This window comes from Meriones unguiculatus, chromosome 6 (assembly GCF_030254825.1).
Source record: "Meriones unguiculatus strain TT.TT164.6M chromosome 6, Bangor_MerUng_6.1, whole genome shotgun sequence".
Taxonomy (NCBI): Eukaryota; Metazoa; Chordata; class Mammalia; order Rodentia; family Muridae; genus Meriones; species Meriones unguiculatus.
The window spans coordinates 12,427,788-12,445,524 of record NC_083354.1 but is presented as its reverse complement, the minus strand read 5'-3'; the positions used below and the strand labels follow the sequence as shown (position 1 = coordinate 12,445,524).

The window sequence follows — 17,737 nt, the reverse complement described above, 5'->3', positions numbered from 1 at the left end:
ATGGAGACATATTGCTGTGGAACTTTCTCTGTGAACTTAGACTCCTGGCATAGTCTATAGCTAGGCTACCCATCTTTACAGCATCCTGTAGTACTAAGGACTGTGGCTACACAGTGGCTTTGGTGTAGAGAAACATATCTACATATAGAAAAATATTTTGCAAATGCTGGATAAGAGAAATCTTAAATGCATTTTCAAGTGCGCACATGTACCTGACCCACTGCTGACCAAATGAACACGTCAAGTGACAAGCACTGCTACTGTCAAATATGGAAATGTGCGTTTCAAGCATACTTTAAAGGTTTTAAAGTTGGGGGAAATGTCATCTCGCATGTATATGTGTGAATTCATGTTTGTTAGGTGTACATGTATGTTCTTGATTTTACTCATGTGCATTTGGAGGCCAGAAGTGGACACTGTGGGTCTCCTCGATCATGCTGGGCTTTGCTTACTGAGGCAGAACCTTTCACTGAATCTCAAGCTCATCAACGGATCAAGTCTGTCCAGTCAGCTTGCTTGTGGCTCCCTCCCTAGATTCTTTTCCTCCTGTATTGGGATTACAGGCATGCTAGCACACCCTTCCAGCGTTTATATGGGTGGTGGGGTGGGCGTCTAAACTCTCACCCTCATATGTGTGTGAGTGCTTCATGCACCCATCCAGCTCCTTGCCCCTGAGAAATATTTTTAATAATCATCTAATCCCTGATAATTACTAAAAGGAAGAGTGTACTTGAATAAAGCAACTTAGGGTATTATGATTAAAAAAAACCCAACAATATAGTATTTGTACAAAATTATTTAATATTCATTTATTAATCAAAAGTTAATTTGGACAAATATTTCTTTGTAATAGTGTATGTATATAAAAAGATAACAAGTTGATTTGTTTATAACTTTATCACTTTTGTTTTAAAGAACGTTTGTTTAAAGAACTTTTTAAAAATTTTTGCTTAAAGAACCAAACAAATTTTAATTTTTAAACATAATCCCACATTAATCATGAGTTTAGTTAATACAAAGCAACAATTCTACTTTAAAACCCTTAGCAAAAGGCACATTATTAGTCAACAGACATCCTTACAATGAAAATATCTGTGGAATAGTAGTGGCACAAGATAGTTTTTGAGTAAAGTAAAACTGAATGCACCTAAAATTCAGCCCTTGTCAGTATTTATTCACAAATGAAGACTGATATGTATTCATATTTTAGCACATGAGAGTGAAAGGATAAAAATATATCAGGAGAAGCATCTCTTGTGCTATTCTAATGCCACCTGCAAGAACTAATTAGAAACCATACTCAGTTTCCTTGTGTTTCTGTGTAGAAACTTAATCCCTGTGTAGATGCAAATGTGCATTTGCTAAAGTTTAACATCAAAACATGTGTATGTAACACCTTTCCACCAATATCAATACGGGAAGTAAAAGAGAAAAACGATCATTTGAAATTACATCCACCAAATCTGGGCAAGCATCTAGTTAAAGTTGTAACAATGCTTATTTTTTTTTGAAGTATTAATGTGTTTTCTCAATCTTAACTGAGGGGAGTGTCTCGAAGAAGACATTTTAGAAAAATATGTACACATTTGGACATAAGGGTGCTTTTGGGGAAAGACATTAGTAAGGAGATAATACAAATAAAGAAGCTGAAGAGAATCAACTGGCTGTGCAAAAGCCTAAATTACCCATCAGGCAGGTAGAATGAAGCACCCTCCACTCCCTACTTCCCAAAGAAGAGCACAGTGAAGATCTAAAATGATGTTTCTCCAAGCTAACCATATTTTCAGAAACTATGGGAGTTACTGTATGAGGTGGCACTAACCTTTTGCATATGAACCATTGGTCTTATTATAAGGAAATGCATATTATAAAAGATTGTTTTAAAATCAAAGTTTCTGTGAACTGGTTCTGTTCTCAAGATGAGTAAGAGGACTTTCTCAGCACTCTGCTTTAATATTCTTATTAGTGTGGACGGTTTCAAGTTCATCACGCTTACATTTCCAACAGGATCAGACCAGAACAACAGAACTTGGCAAGTTCCTCAATTACTATGGGAGGTTATAATGCTACTTTTGTAATGATGTGAAACTGAACATCTGTTTGGGATTCCTATTCATAAAATATTATTCATATATTGGTATTAGCATATAGCTGCGGTTTATAAGGTGAGACTGAGCCAAAGAGGGAGGAGATTTAACACTTCCAAAGCATGTTCTGAAAACAAGGCAGAAGAGAAGCCAGCAAAGCAATGAATGCTGTACCAAAATACTAGTTTAGTGCTAAAATCCAGCCTACAGTATCCAGTGCCATGCACATCTCGAAAGTACATAACTTCTGTAAGGTGTAGTTTTGTTTAACCGGATATCCTGGCTAGTACTACTATAAGTGTTCAAAATTGGGCTCCTTTTCCCTCATACCTTCCCTGCCAGTCTTTTCTTCGTCAAAGCCCAAATGAGCCATTCTGGTTCCCTCTCCTTTGCTATCATTGTCACAAGCCAACCAGGAGATCAAAACAGCCACGAAGCTATTAAGACTGGCCCTGCCAAAGTAGGTTACAACTGCATCTCCCCTCAGTATTCTAACTTTACCTACTACAGTAATTCAGTCCCAGTATGTCCTTGCTATCTATTTAATTCAATTAAACTTTTCCTGGTTGACTCCTTGTTAGGAAGTAAAGGCTTTCTTCAGTTCCAATAGAGAAGGTCTTGAACCAATTAGAACAGACATGTGATGGAGCATGAGTTTGCAGGTCATGACCCGGTTATAGTTAAGTGCTCAGAAAATGCTAGGTGTTCTACTCCATAGCCTCTCCTATCCGGATTCTCCTATGGTAAATGATTTTAACAATACAGACATTGGACAGTAGCAATCAAATACTGAATTTTAAAGACAACACAGTATTCTTCTTAGCAAGCTTGAAAGTATTAAATAAGATATTTGATGCATTTTTAAAGCACCTCATGCCTCGCCTCTCACACTATCTTTTGCTTCCTGAATTTTACATTTCATGAATAAAACAGGTTCATGTAAAGGTTTCTACACAAAACAGGAAGCTTTTCATTTCTTGACTTGACTATAACCAAGAAACTAAATATGGAAATGTTTCCATCCAGCCTGGTCCTATAACAATGAGAGACAAGGCCTGGTTCTCACAGCCACCATCTAGCCCTCATGAAACAGTGTGTTAGCACACCACATTCAACCCAAACTTTAAAAAAGCAAACAATTTTCAAACAAAGCATTTCTGCACTGGCATATCAATCACGAGTCTGAAGAATTTCACAGTTTTAGAAGGTTTTTGCATCAGATTTTAATTAAGGAATGATTACGAAAGATGGACAGCTGAGGAGGATGTGCAAAGCAGAACACTGCCCGGTTTTTAAGAGTTAGAAAATAAAGCCTGTGTGTTTGTCCGTAGTATTCAAGGCTGACGCTTAAGGCTGGTGGACAGCACACTTCAGGCTTAATAAAACCTGCTGGCCTATAAAATTCAAATGTTACTCTTTATGTGCAATGTTGCATAGGAAAGATAATAAAACAATGGCATATATTAAGTTATCCTACAGTATTTATCAACAAAAGAGGCTTTATTCTGAAGGAGGAATTTTGGTGTCTAAAAAAAAAAAAAAAACAGTGAAGTGATGTAAACATGTTTGTGTTTTAATTTCAGGTGTGGGATATGGGGCTGCTTCAGATTGTCCACAGCAGCTAACTAGTTGCCTTGTGAGTACACTGGCAGGGGTGGGATTCTGCCAGCTGACGATGGTTTAATTCTGGGAGTTCTAGACAGGGTATAGAAAGACCAGAGCCCAAAGAGGAGTTGTGGGTGTTCCTCCTGCTGGTTCCCATTCTTGCTGCTGCTGGTCTGGAACATGGTCAAGATTAAAGAGACAGGAAGCTGGAGATATCCTTACAAGATGAAGACTGCTCTTGCCCCATGAAACTCAGTGCCTCTAATCAGCAGGAAGTAGTCTAAAAAGAACTCAACACTCTCCCCACCCCAACCTCCTGTTTCTCCTACCTGGTGTTGGGGTGCTGGAAGGGATTGGGGTGGAGAAGGGTGGTAGATATAAGAACCCAAATCAAGTGTGTAAACAAATATGCCAACATGGTTGTGTTTTCCTGTATTTCTGAAAATATGAAAAAAAAAAATCACGAAGGTATATCAAAAAGCACCAGCGATGAGTAATATGAACTGCTTTTAAACAAAGACTTTGGGATGGATGATCAAAAATCCAAATGTGGCCCCTTCACTGTGGTTTCTTCTAATTAAACACAAGAGTTTTAGTAGATAGGAAACAATGGATCTTACATTTTAAAAAAGCTGTTGGCCTTTAAGAGTAAAATTTTAATGTGTTTGCTAGGGTAGTCCTTTGTAGGGTAACCAAGCACAATTGATTTTTGTCACAAAAAAACATCTTCCTTGTATACTGCTATCCATTTCTCCAGTTCTAATACAGAACACTCTTGGCATGGTACAAAAAATTACAGTGTGCTTTGGACAGATATTTACAGCCACATTCATTTAACATCGCAATCGCACTTTGAAACGAAAGCATTTCACTTGTTTTTGTGTATAAAGTTTCCAAACTTTTGCATGAATCCCCGGAACTTGTTTTCGTTGGGGTTGTATGAATGATAAGCACCAGTCTTGTAATTCAGCATCGGGCTGGCCCTGCCATAACCGCCGCCGCCCATAGGTGTGGATTTGACATCTGGGCGGCTGACATGTGTGTTGGTCACGCTGCTCGCTGGCTGAATAGAGTTCTCGATCTTACAGAAAGGCTCAAACCGACTGTAAACTCGCTGGTTGGTTGAATGAGACCTCAGAAGCTCGTTGGACTTGAGCGCCGGAGAAGAGGTTGGCCTTCTTTCGGGGGCCACGGGTGCGCCCATCTCCCTGGAATCGCGGTATTGGATCTGCTCGGTGTTGAATCTCGGGGCAGAGGCGTCTCCGGCCTTCTCGGAAAGCTTCCTCTCGGCAGGACGCGGTGAGGGCGCTATTCTCCTGCTCTCCTCCGCGTGGGCATTTATCCCTGGAGACGTGCTGACCGCTATGTTCTCCTTGCTCTTGTGGACGCTGCCTTGGGAATTCGACGAGGAGGAACGCTTTCTTCTGGGAGATGCATCGACTCTGGGTTCTGACTTCTTAGGCTTCTGATTCTCCTCCCCCTCGGAGACCAAAGTGTCCGAGCTGCTGCACATTCTGTAAAAGGCGGGCGCCTTGTTTTTAGACAGGTTTTCCCTCTTCTCTGGGGTGAGACTAAGCAAGGACCTTAATTTCTGAGACCCCTTTTTCAGAAAGCTTGGGGAGCCTTTGACTTCCTTCTTAGAGGTAAGTTCCTTGCTGGGGTCCTCCTTGTTGACGTCCAGCAAGGCGGCAATGGAAATGGATTTGGTGGCCGGACAACTTGGGGGGTCTCTCCTGACCTCCTCGTCTCCGTCCTCCTCTGAGCTGTGGGTCACATTGTGCATGCTCTTGGAACTCTTGAGCACGTCCTCCTTGGGTTTCTCGGGCTGTCGCACCCGATTTCTGGTTAGGGTACTGTATACGTAATTCTTGCTGCTCGCCTGGTCTAAATGGACTTTTGAGTGGTCGAAGGACGGGAAGCTTCGCCTTTTGAGCAGGTTCTCGCTCTGCTGGCTTTTCCCGTTCTCCACCTGCTTGTTTCCGCACAGCTTGGTGTATATACAGTTGTTGAGCTCCATCCGGCCGTTCGTTGGCTGGTTTAGGACCGCTGGGTGCTTTTCGGGAACCTGCAGGCTCTGTGGTTCCTCTGACTGTGTTGGGAGCTTGGGGACTGACCCGGGCGAGGTCTTTTCAGTCAAGGACGGTGCGTTTTTGGAGCTGTCCGGGTCCTCCCGGGGTGTGTCACTTCCTTGGGAACCAATGATGGTAGAATTTGAGGAGCCGGTCGTGCAGCTGTTGACCTCTTTTTGTTCAGGTAGGGTGGGTTTAAACACAAAGGAGGACCGGAGCCTCGAATGGGTGTAGAGCGCGTTGGCTTTCCCGTTCTCGGGTTTGTCGTAGCCCTCAAACCTGTCCCCCAGGGTGGAGCCGTTCGAATCGGGCGGGGCCTCGGAGTTATCGTTCAAGTAGGACTCGATTCTCCAGCTGCGCAGGAAAGACTTGGTGGTGCTCTCCAGGGTGGGCATCCGCTGCTGCAGAGAGCGGATGTGGCTGTCTGTCCCGTTAAAGGACCTGCGCACGTTTGAATTCCTGTCTGCCAGGTTGGTGGCTTTCCTCTGGGCCAGCCGGTCAGCGAAGCCCGGCGCAGGGGCGTTCTGCTGGCCCGCCCGGCCTCCCCGCAGCGAGGACGCCACACTGAGGCTGTCTGAAGGCCTTCTCCAGGGTCCCGGAGGGTTGTTGGGTCGGTTCAGAGCTCGGCTGAGCAGCAGGTAGGGTGTTGTTTCGGGTTGTTCCCCGGCGTAACTGTGCCGTTTCCAGTTCTCGTTGATCTGACTGGGCTGGAAGTGGCGGATGGCATTCGGCCCGTTGAAGTTTGGAAGGAAATGAGGCTTGTACCCGTGGTTCCTCACGCTGCTCTGTTTGTCATGTTCGTTTAGGGTGTATATCCCTCTGCCTTTGAAGTAACTGGAATCTATTTTGTGAATTTGGTCTTGTCTACCGAAAAGGTTTCTCTGGCTGGAGACGGAAGCTAACGAAGAAATGGAGCGCTGGTAAAGGCCATTCTCCCACAGGGCTTTGCCCGGCTTCACCCTGACTGATTCTTCCTGAGCGAAAGCGCTTGGCACACAGGACCTGGCATAGAGTGTTCGGAATTCTTCGTCAAATAACTCTACAAGGTGTCCTGTGATTACCTGAACCATGCTGAGGTGAGCTTTCTCAAATGACCACATGTAGCTGAAAGCAAAACAAAGAGAAGAAACTTAATTTTGGCCAGAAACTAACACCATACAGTTCTGCTGAAAAAGTCATTAAAAAACGGCCGAAGAACACATGTGCGTTTTGTTTTTCTTGGTAAGCATATTTAGAATATTTTAATAGCTAGATGATTATAATAAATACACATATATCTTATTAATTATCTAAGCAACTCTGACTACTGGTTTGAAGTCCATATTCCAAAAGCTGAAAGAAAGTGGTTGTATGTTTTGAATCTACACCTGCCAAGATGTTAGAGGGTTAAAAACATTATAACTCACATATTCCAACACAGCAGGGTGTGGGGAAAGCTTGTGTGACAGTGGAACTTTAGCGACTTGGCTGCCTCTGCAAAGCTGTAGCTAGGTCTGGGTCTACTTTCCTCATCTCCAAATTGAAGACCTGGGTAGCATCACTGCGGCTGTGGCCTCACAGGTCGTAACACACAGACACGAATGGATATAGTTTGAGCCTCGGCTCCTTCCGACTTTTATCTCTGTGGGTTATTCAGTGTGATTTAGGATGCAGAGGGCTATAAATAGAGCAACTCTGGGCCCCAGCTTCAGTTACTGATACACAGACCTCTCTGTCCTCCGTCCACACGGGGTTACAGTGTTCCTCATAAAGCACACTCTTTAAAACACCAATCAGGATCCCTGAATATAGAGCACTATTCCTATAAATTAAAGGTAGTAATGATTCCACAGTATTTTATACGAATTTCAAGCCCTTTTCTATATAGTTTTGAAGTGCAGGAAAACTTAAAATTCCATGATAATCTTTGATTTTAACTTATGAACACCTAAATTCAATAGAAAGCCAGGTGACTAAAAAAAATAAATTGTTAATATCTTTATATTAAAGAATATATATGACACATTGCAGTTTCTGGAAAAAAAAACAGGGAGATACTCTCTATACTGAATGAATGTAATGTTTATATAGGGAAAACAAATACAAATATAAACATTTCTTAAATGTGCTTATTAAAAATAAATACAATATCATGAGACTCTATATTTGGAAATTTGTCATTCTGATATGCTTAAATTTGTGTGTTATGTCTCATGAATTCATGGGATGAGAAACATACTTACTAGGTACTCTTTATGTGAATATGTAGGTGAGAAGGATGACAGAAGAGAAATGAAATAGAAATCAATAGTTAAAAAAATTTTGGCATGCAGTCGGAAGTGGGGAAATAAAAATAAAGTAAAAAAATAATCTTTTTCAATCAAACTAAAGCCATGAATGAGGCAGTGTTGGAAACAGCAAGCAATGGATAAATGTTAAATTAGCAGGGTCTCGGAGTTCCCCAGAGAAAGTGGGAGTCGAAAGGTTAGGAGCAGGCAGTCTGGAAGAAACACAATGAAAAGCAGAGGAGGCAGGAACTACCACAGTTTAGTCAGCATGTCAGCCAGCCAGTCAGAGACACACACACACACACACACACACACACAGTATGCTTATCTGGAAGAAAAACAGAGGTATGAGGGATGTGTGAAGTTTGTAGGTATGTTTGAAAGCTAAGCAGAAACTTTGGCTGGTTTAGGATTTGTCCCCAAATTCAGATAAATTGTAAGAAAAAGAAACGTTTGCGGATCGCCTTTCTAGTGGTTGTTTGTAGCACACACTAGAAGGATTCGGGACTGAATTTTCTCTAAAAATCAGAGCATCAGAATACGGTACAACCTTAAAGGTTATGAAATAACACAGGCTGCAAGAGTTCATTTCAGGAAACTGAGAATAAAGGACAACCGGATAAACGTTTTCTTTGGAATGCTGTCATAAAAATTGCAAGTTACAGTAAGACTTTCAGTTGAGTGTTTCCAAAGTGAGTCTGAATGGGCCAATAAGGCACTTGCAGGATGCAGGGAGGGACACCTGCTCTTCTCTGCCACTACAAGGCCCAAGGTACATATCTGCACTATTAGCACTTGGTCCTTTTGTGACTGTAGAATCAGCGTCCAGTGGCCGCTTGCAGCATGAACTCCTTCACAGGACTTGTATGTCCGATTTGTGAGCCTTCATCCCACATCACTTTTCCCCAGATCTGTCTTCCTTTTGGTCATATCTGAGACGGTGGTTTAAGCACATTTCATGCAATCTATCCACACAAAGCTCTCTCTACCTTTATCATATTTAAATCACTCTTCCAAGCATCCCTTGAGTGGTCCACACAAAGTGGGGAATCACTTTTGAATATTCTGGTCCTAGAGCTAGCAGTAAAACAAAACACCACCACCACCACCACCAACAACAACAACAACAACAAAAAAACAAGAACAGGATCTGCCAACATTGCTTCCAAAAATTCTCACCATTCCATGTCACCCACGTCATTGTGCCATAAGCCAATTTGAACCTTAGTTTCTCCATTTTTTTTTCATTTGTCAACGGACATAACATAAAAGCCATCTTTACAAAATAAAGACTGGCTCATGTCATATTCCAGTAGAAATTTTTCTAATTTCCCTAAAATAAAATTCAAATCATTGCCTGGCCTTAGAAAATGCTGTCATATGCTTTTATCCCAGGATGGCTTTAGGACTGTCATCCCTCAACCTCTTGATTGCTAGGGTTACAAGCAAGTTCCACCACACCAAGCTTGTTTTTCTGGTTCTTTCTGGATAGCTTACCCCCTGTCTAAGATTTTCAACCATGTATTTTTTTTTCCTTTTGTCCCCCTATCTTTGTAGTTGCCCTTTCCTGGTAATATTGTTCTCCCTCTGACTCTTGACTCATATCCCTTTAGAAATTTGCAGCCATTGTATCTAGAGAACTTATCTAAGCATTCATTACCTTAGTTCCCTGGATTCTTCTAGCATATATTACTAACTGATGCTTCATAGTGTACTTTGACTTTGTTAATCATCTCCTCTCTCCGTTAAAGTAAAATTCATCTCAGAGATCTCATATAGTTTGTTGAGATCTACATCCCCAGGTATGGTACTCTGAAGATGCTTAAAATATTTAATAACAAGTGATAAAATAAATGTATTATTAAAGTAAAAAAATAAACCCTAAAAGTCATAAATGCTTATATTGTCAGAAAATATAGAAAGTTCAATTAAATCTGTTACTGCACACATTGGTTTTTTTCTTTATTATACATTGTTTAAAAAGATAGCAATTTTCACAAGAAAGGCCACAGATGAAAACCAAACAACCAAACCAAACCAAACAACAACAACAACAACAACAACAACAAAAGACACAGTAAAAATAATCCAAAGTAATGGTAAAGTGGGAACTGTATCAGAGAATTTTCATAGGTTGACTGCTAATAATAACAAAGCACTGAAGCAAGGTAGCTAAGAAACCATCTTCACGTTCGGGTGGTAGCTCAAGGAAACCTTAGTACCTGGGAGGCAGAGGCAGGAGGACTTCCATGGAGTCCAGGACAGCCTAGATTACAAACTGAAATCCTGTCCTAAAAAGAGGCAAAACAAAAAGGAAGTATCCACAGAATATAAGAAAAGAGAGGTAAAGGGAATCAAGACACATCCCTACAAAAATGCCAGCACAACAAACAAAAAAAGATCACTGGAGGAAAAGGACTTCCAGCATGCCCTGAAAATAGCAACACCAAAGGTAGCTTCTTGCTAAGAATTTCTTCCAACGTTTCAACCAAAATACATAAATCAAAGGAATGGATAAAAATTCCAGACCCAAGCATTGGCTGACTTCGAGACTCACTTTAGACTAGCCAAAAACAAAAGAGTAGAAAAGAGTATCTTGAAAATGATGCCTAACATAATGAAACAAAAGCATCATGGTATCAGAAAAACACTTTAAAAAGTGTTTTTAAAAGCAATGAGAGACAAACACATGATGACAAAAGGGTCAATCTTAGTTTAGCAAGAAGATAATGTTTGTTAAAATCACAATAATAGTCATACATAATCAATGAGTAAATATCACCATTCATGACAATTGTATTTCTGCACCATGTCTTTGAAGTATATTGAGCATACTTGAATATTTGAGTCTATTCAAGGCAGACTTGAAAGAGTGACTAAAATAATAGGAGCTACTTTCAATAATGGATTTATAAATAGAGAGTTGAAAAACACTACGGAGCAACAGGACATCATAGAAACATTCTGAATATCTAGCAAAACAGAATGCATGTCTGCTCTTCTCAATGTCTATGAAAATGCCTCCCAGACAGACCATCTGTAAACCCAAACCAAGCCTTACTAAGGAAAGGAAGATTTGAATTAACAGAGTATCCTTTCTGAGTATAGTGGAGAAAATTCAACAGCCTGAGAAAAATTAGAAAAATTTATCTTAAGTTGAGCTATAAATAAGTAACTCAGAAAGAGACAAAGAAAGAAAAACAAAGGAAAATGGAATTTAGATATTCATAGATCAAAATACCAGAAATATGGACTGTCCTGGGACCACTGAGCTTGTACTCCTGGCTTAAACCCTGCTAGCCTACATTGCACATAACACATTGTTGTCAGTAGCTGATCATTTGGAAAAGTCATCCGTGTACTGAAAAATCTGTGCAATCAACTGTAAAACGAGAGGGATGCATAGAAGAGAAGGCAATGAATTAGAAAACGAGCAAGCAAGCAAGCTAGCCAGCCAGGCAGCAAACAAACAAACAAAAAACAAACAAAACCAAATTGAGCCTGTTGTAATGGCTTGAGGACAGACACAGACTAACACAGGTTGACTGCCAGGGTGACTTCTGGGATAATGAGATATTCTCTCTCAAGCAAAAAAAAAAAAAGCAAACCCAAACCCAACACACACACGCACACACACACACACACACACACACACACACCATAAAAGATAGAAGTCACCAGAGCAAAGAAAGGTATCCAAAGTTGTCCTTTGGCTTCTTCCACAGGCACATGCGCCTAACTTGCTAACACCTGTGCACACACACACACACACACACACACACACACACACACACACACACAAAATAAATAAATAAATAAAATGGCCATTAAATTTGTGAAGGAAAGTGAAACACTTCACCAAGCTCAGTTTTAAGCCAGTTTCAATAATATAAACCTTCTTGTGGTGGAGAAATTTGTGGCCATACTCTACTGGAAGAATGGGGACAAGAACGGAAAAGTGAACACAGGTGGATGAAAAATACGCCTCAGTCATCATAATGAAACAGTAAGGGATAATAATGGAAACCCATAAATTGGAAAAAGCAGCCTAGTGAGAATACTTAGGCGACTGGAATCGGTGCCAGAAGACCTAGCCAGGAGAACTGAGTAGCTGCATCTGGAGGCCAGGACCAAGGGCAACTAAAGGTTGAAAACAACCGCTACACTTTGAACTGTTATGTTTTTAATATTATTTACATTTAATATTATTGTAATGTAATATTGTTACATTTACATTTGTAATAATATTTACAAAGATATTTACTTGGGTTAAAAACATATTCTCACCCCCTAACACAACATCATACATCAGTCAGGAACTGTTGAATATAGCTATTAATCCATATACCAAAAGCAACTTATGAGGCTGGGTCCAGGCAGTAGGTTAAAAAATAAAGGCCATGGGATTCAAGCAGTAAAAATATATTGGTTGTAACATGAATTTCAAATGTGTCCATCTTCATGCCTGATTAAAAATGGCGCCACAGAGACACAAATTTAGTGAATGCCTTGTAAATTTTACAGGGGTAATATTAAAAAGAAAAAGAAGCTTACAGTATAATTCCTTTTCAGTGTGGTTTGGAGGCTAAATCTGTAACCCCAGTACTGAGCAGACAGATGCAGAAGGACCTCAACAAACAGAAAAATCCATCCTGATTTTAATTTATGGACAATACCTTATAAAGAGCTTCAAAATATCCTTTACAACTTCAGGTGGAGATGCCAAATTCACAATGCTACTTCTATTCATTGACTAAAACACATGTGTTTTATTTCCTCAGGACACATCAAGCTCCCAATTTTCGGGTAAGCCACCTTTATGTATCACATCTGTGACAGTGCTCACTGCAGAGGCTAGGCCTCTCTCCAAATGATGAGATTCTAGAGCCCAAGGGCATGGGAGAGGGCGGGTACTAGTTAATAAAGACATTTTCAGCTGGTTGTAGCGGCGCACACCTGTGATGTCAACATTGGCCACGCAAGATCTGGGAGAGTGAGAATTTAAAGGCAACGGGGGTCTGCATAGCTACATAGCTGCTCACAGGCAACCTGAGTGATAAAGTGACAATTTGACTGAAAAAAACAAACAAAAAGAACTAAAGAAAGAAGAAAATGGAAATGGACAAGGAAAGAAAACAAATACAAGGAAAATGGGAAAATGACACGCTGTGGTAAAAGGCACTCAAGCTGTTTTAACTAGAAGGGAATAGGCTTTGGCCAAAATGGTTCGTAACTACTACATAAAAACGTTGTAGAATATTTTGTACAATATGGAACTCATTGTACAGGGAGGACAAGAAGAGATGGCTTAGCAGGTAAACACCTTTACTGCTCATTTAGGTGGCCTGAGTTTGGTTAGCATGAGGTGAACCAGATCAACAAGAATAGACATGCTACAGTGGATGAGGGGAGGGGAAGTCCATGATGCTTAATGCTACAGAGAGTACTACAGGCAACTAAAGAATGCTAGGAGCAGGGGAATAGCCTTCCCAAGGGAAGAACACACCAACAACTAATTTTTTTTAAAAGAAGCCATGAATTTGAAAGGGAGCAAGGAAGGGTGTATGGGAGGGTATGGAGGGAGGAGAAAAAGGGAAACGATGGAATTTTGTTATAATCTTAAAATGTAAAACAAATGAAAAATCATTTGAGGCGATGAACAGGAACGGTACGGAGAGATGAAAAGGGAGGCTAAGGGAGCAGAGAGGAGACACTCAAGGCACAGTACACACTTGCACTATGTAACAGGTCTTCGCACAGTTAATGACAGAAGGAAATGAAAAGAAACAAAACTGACAACAACTTGCAACTAATAATTTTGAAAAGAAGTGTATTTAAAATGATCTTGAAATAATACAGAGAGTGGAATTGCTAGAAAATGGTTTAGATGAACCGTAATATTCTCTGCTCCTAGAAATTCCATAATCTCCTCCATTCCTCCCCATGGGCTGAGGCTAGAGGAGCTTTCTAGAGCTGGGCTGGCTTGGTTTTGGTTATTCTTTTCTTCTTTTTAATTAAGTACTTTAATCAATATCTCATATCAACCTTACTATCTCAGGTCCAGTCATTACAACATTCAACTCTCAACTCCTAGTGGCAGCAACAAACGAGGTAGATTCAGTATTGAATACAACGTTACACATCAAGTCAAAGAATAAAAATAGAAAGAGTAAATTGTGATGTGCTTAAATAAGAAACACAATCTATAAGTGAAGTAAACTCAAACTTAATTAAAAGTTCAATTAAACACCCTCTAAAACTAAGTGCATCTGAGCAAGTATATACGTATATGAAACCTTAAAATGACTCATTAATTTCAAGTCTAGTTGTAATTTTTGTCTTAACAAGGTTTCATTTGGAACTCCAAACAGCTTTAAAGAAGAGAAAGAAGGAAGGATTAGTGGGAGGGAGGGAGCAAGAGAAGGAGAGGAAGAGGGGGCCTCCCTAAGCCTACAGCAAATACAAGCAGAAAATAATACAAGAAAGTCTTAAAATAATAGTTAACATTGTTTGGGAGGTGTAATTACACAGAAATTACATGTAGCATGTTCTGTGATCATAGTAGTTTTATATAAACAAAGGCAATTGCAAGTTTGAGCCCTTCGCTCAAGACTTCAATAATATATATCAAAGAGCAAAGGCTCTACTCCACTGGCCAGCTCACATCCACAGCTCTCTAGAGCTAGCCCCATGTTTTCTAGGATGGACCTATAGTGCCTCATTGACCTGAGCTTTAGAAGCATTTAGAAGTTTTTATTTGCCTGTTGATACAGATTTATTATGTACCTCACTCAGAAATAATGGCTTTACTGGACATTACTGAGAAATTACTGGCCAAAGTCTATACTCCTGATCAGCCTGACCTAGACTGCCTAGCGTTTCTGGCTTTCTCAGACACTGAACAACCCTACAGGAGATCTCCTGGCAAGGTCTTCAGAGTGCTAAACAAGTTCTATTTATTTATTATTTATTTTTGAGCATCTGTTTTTTTCTGTAGGTGTCTAATATTTAATTTTTCAGATTTTATTAATTTATTTATGTTGTACATGTGTGTGTGTCACAGTAGATAGATAGATAGATAGATAGATAGATAGATAGATAGATAGATAGATATCAGAGGACAACTTGTAGGCATAGTCTATCACCTTCTACCACTGGGGTATTAGGGATCCTATTCAAAGCATCAAGATTAGCAATAAATACCTTTACAGGCTAAATCATCACTCCAGCCTTACTTTTGGTGTCTGAGACAGGATCTTGCTACTATCCTAGCTGAACCTGAACTCACTACATAGACCAGGCTGTCGTGAACTTTTTGATGTCCTCTGGCATGCTGAGATTATAGGCATAAATTACCAATACTGACTTAAGTGATTGTTTCTAAATTCATATTGCCTTTGCAGGAGTTCATCCACTTTTGCCATTATAGAGTTGAAAAGCACCTTGAATGTTAGCCAGCCCCCTTGCTGTTTTGATCAAGACTCTGAAGCCAAGTTACAGGATCGCCCATAGTCATGTGAGCAGCCTAAGTTCCATGAAGATGTTAGCAAGGCCCGAGTCTGCAGACTCCATGCTATAGATTCTGCATCATTTTTCCATTTTTAAAAAGGATTCTTAAAAATTTTTATAATTATGTATATTTATCCGTGTGTGGGTTTATAAACATGAGTGCAGTTCTAGAAGAGGCCAGAAGAGGGCACAGATCCCCGAGGGCTGGAGTTCCTGTTAGTTGTGAGCCTTTTTTTAAGGCAAGTGCTAGGAACCAAACTCAGGTCTTCTGTAAGAGTAATGACTGCTCTGAACTGCTGAGAATCCCCCATGGCCTCTTATTTTTTCTTATTTATAAGGTACGGCTGAGTTAATTCTGCTCAATTCTCAAAACAATAACTTATTTCTGTGGATGGAAATGCTTAAAATAAACACAATATTCTTACCTGTAAGAACCGTACATCACTTTCTGGCAATCAACTAACAAAAATTTCTGCTCCATTTTCCCGTGGAATTTCGCTCCTGTTTTTGAAAGATAATCTTGGCCTTTTACCGTCCGTACTCGAATGTTCTACAATTATATGTAAACAAAAAGTAAAATTATATCTAGAAGTGAGATTTTTTTTCAAAGTAAATAAATGACAATGTAACACAAATCAAAAACACTTATGTGAAACAAACTTTAAACACATAAATATTCATGAAGGAAAATTGCAAACATTTTCCTAAAAGTCGATACTCAAGAAAAAGAACCATTTCAAAAATATATTTAACACAGTTTAAATGGACATATGTTTTCTGTTTACGCAGAACAGTTTCATAAATGATATTGGATTTCACTGTGAGAAACGCTTTCAGATGATAATAGCATGAAAACCTTTCCATGAGTCAAATGTAGCTGTAAACATTATGTCAAATGCTTCAAGAAAGCAACACATACCAAATGGAGTCACTTTCCAGAAGTTTCAAAGATGTACATGTTAAACAGAATCTCTAACTATTCCTGGTGGCAAAGCTAATTCAGAAGAATACATAGGGATCCTCTATCAAGAAGCATATTCCAGGACAAACATGTCTTCCAGTCATTGCTGTCTCATCATTATTTTCTTAATATTTTTACTAGTATATCTTTTTTACTGTTTTATTTTTTCACTTTTTAAAATTTTATTTGTTTTTATAAATTACAGTTTATTTACTTTGCATCCCTGCTGTAGCCCCCTCCCTCATCCCCTCCCAGTCCCACCCTCCCTCATCTCCTCCCCTACCCCTCCCCAAGTCCACTGATAGGGGAGGTCCTCCTTTCCTTTCCTCTTACCCTAGCTTATCAAGTCTCATTAGCACTGGCTGCATTGTGGCCTGGTAAGGCTGTTCCCCCCTTAGGGGGATGTGATCAAAGAGCCAGACTCTGAGTTCATGCCAGAGACAGTTCCTGAGCTGCCATGGGCTACATCTGAGCAGGGGTTTTAGGGGTTCTAGGTTATCTCCATGCATGTTCTTTGGTTGGAGTATCAGTCTCAGAAAAGACTTCTGGGCCCAGAAGTTTTTGATCTGTTGCTTTCTTTGTGGAGCTCCTGTCCCCTCCATGTTTTCCTATCTCTTCCTTCTTTCATAAGATTCCCTGCACTAGTTTATCTTTTGTTTTTTAATTATAAAGCATATCCTCTATTTGACACTGAAGTAATCCAGGACATCATGTGCCCTATTCTGTATCTCTACATGCATAAAATATTTGCATGTAATTTAGAAAAATCAGTTCTGTTGAGTCAGAAAAACAATATCATTTCTTTTTTTCCATTATAATTTTTATTTTTTATACTTTTTATATTAATCATATGAAGTCAATAATTAAAATGGTAAGCAAAAGTACCTGAGAGAAAAAAATTGAATTCTTACCCTGAGACGTTGAATTTGGCAGCCCTGTTTTTCAGTCATAGTAAGAAAGTGATTAAAATTGGACTCATCAAGTAAAATGTATACAGATATTCCTCGTGTTGATGCTTCTACTATTTCTTTGAAAATATCCACATCAGTAAATACATCCATCACTATAGCAACCACCTGTTAAAGACAAAAATATGAGGCAGTTTTAGAAAAGTTATAACCATTGAGAAAAAAACAAACAAACAAACTTAGTTTCAGTAGGAACCAAAGAAAATGGAAGGAAATTAAACATATTACATAGAAATGAATAAACACTGTCACATTAAAATATGTGATAATA

At 39.6% G+C, this 17,737-nt stretch overlaps 1 protein-coding gene across 2 annotated transcripts in view; it reads right to left on the bottom strand.

Moving 5' to 3' along the window:
* Positions 1–839: 839 nt before the first annotated feature.
* Positions 840–17,737, bottom strand: part of Fam83b (family with sequence similarity 83 member B) — a 74,976-nt gene continuing 58,078 nt past the window's right edge. For both annotated transcript variants that reach the window (XM_021661263.2, XM_021661264.2), the window contains exons 3-5: positions 17,410–17,574; positions 15,963–16,087; positions 840–6,865 (exon numbers count right to left, since the gene is read on the bottom strand). In XM_021661263.2, coding sequence (XP_021516938.1) covers positions 4,561–6,865; positions 15,963–16,087; positions 17,410–17,574 — 2,595 coding nt within the window. In that variant the 3' untranslated portion in view covers positions 840–4,560. The remainder of the gene's footprint in view (positions 6,866–15,962; positions 16,088–17,409; positions 17,575–17,737) is intronic.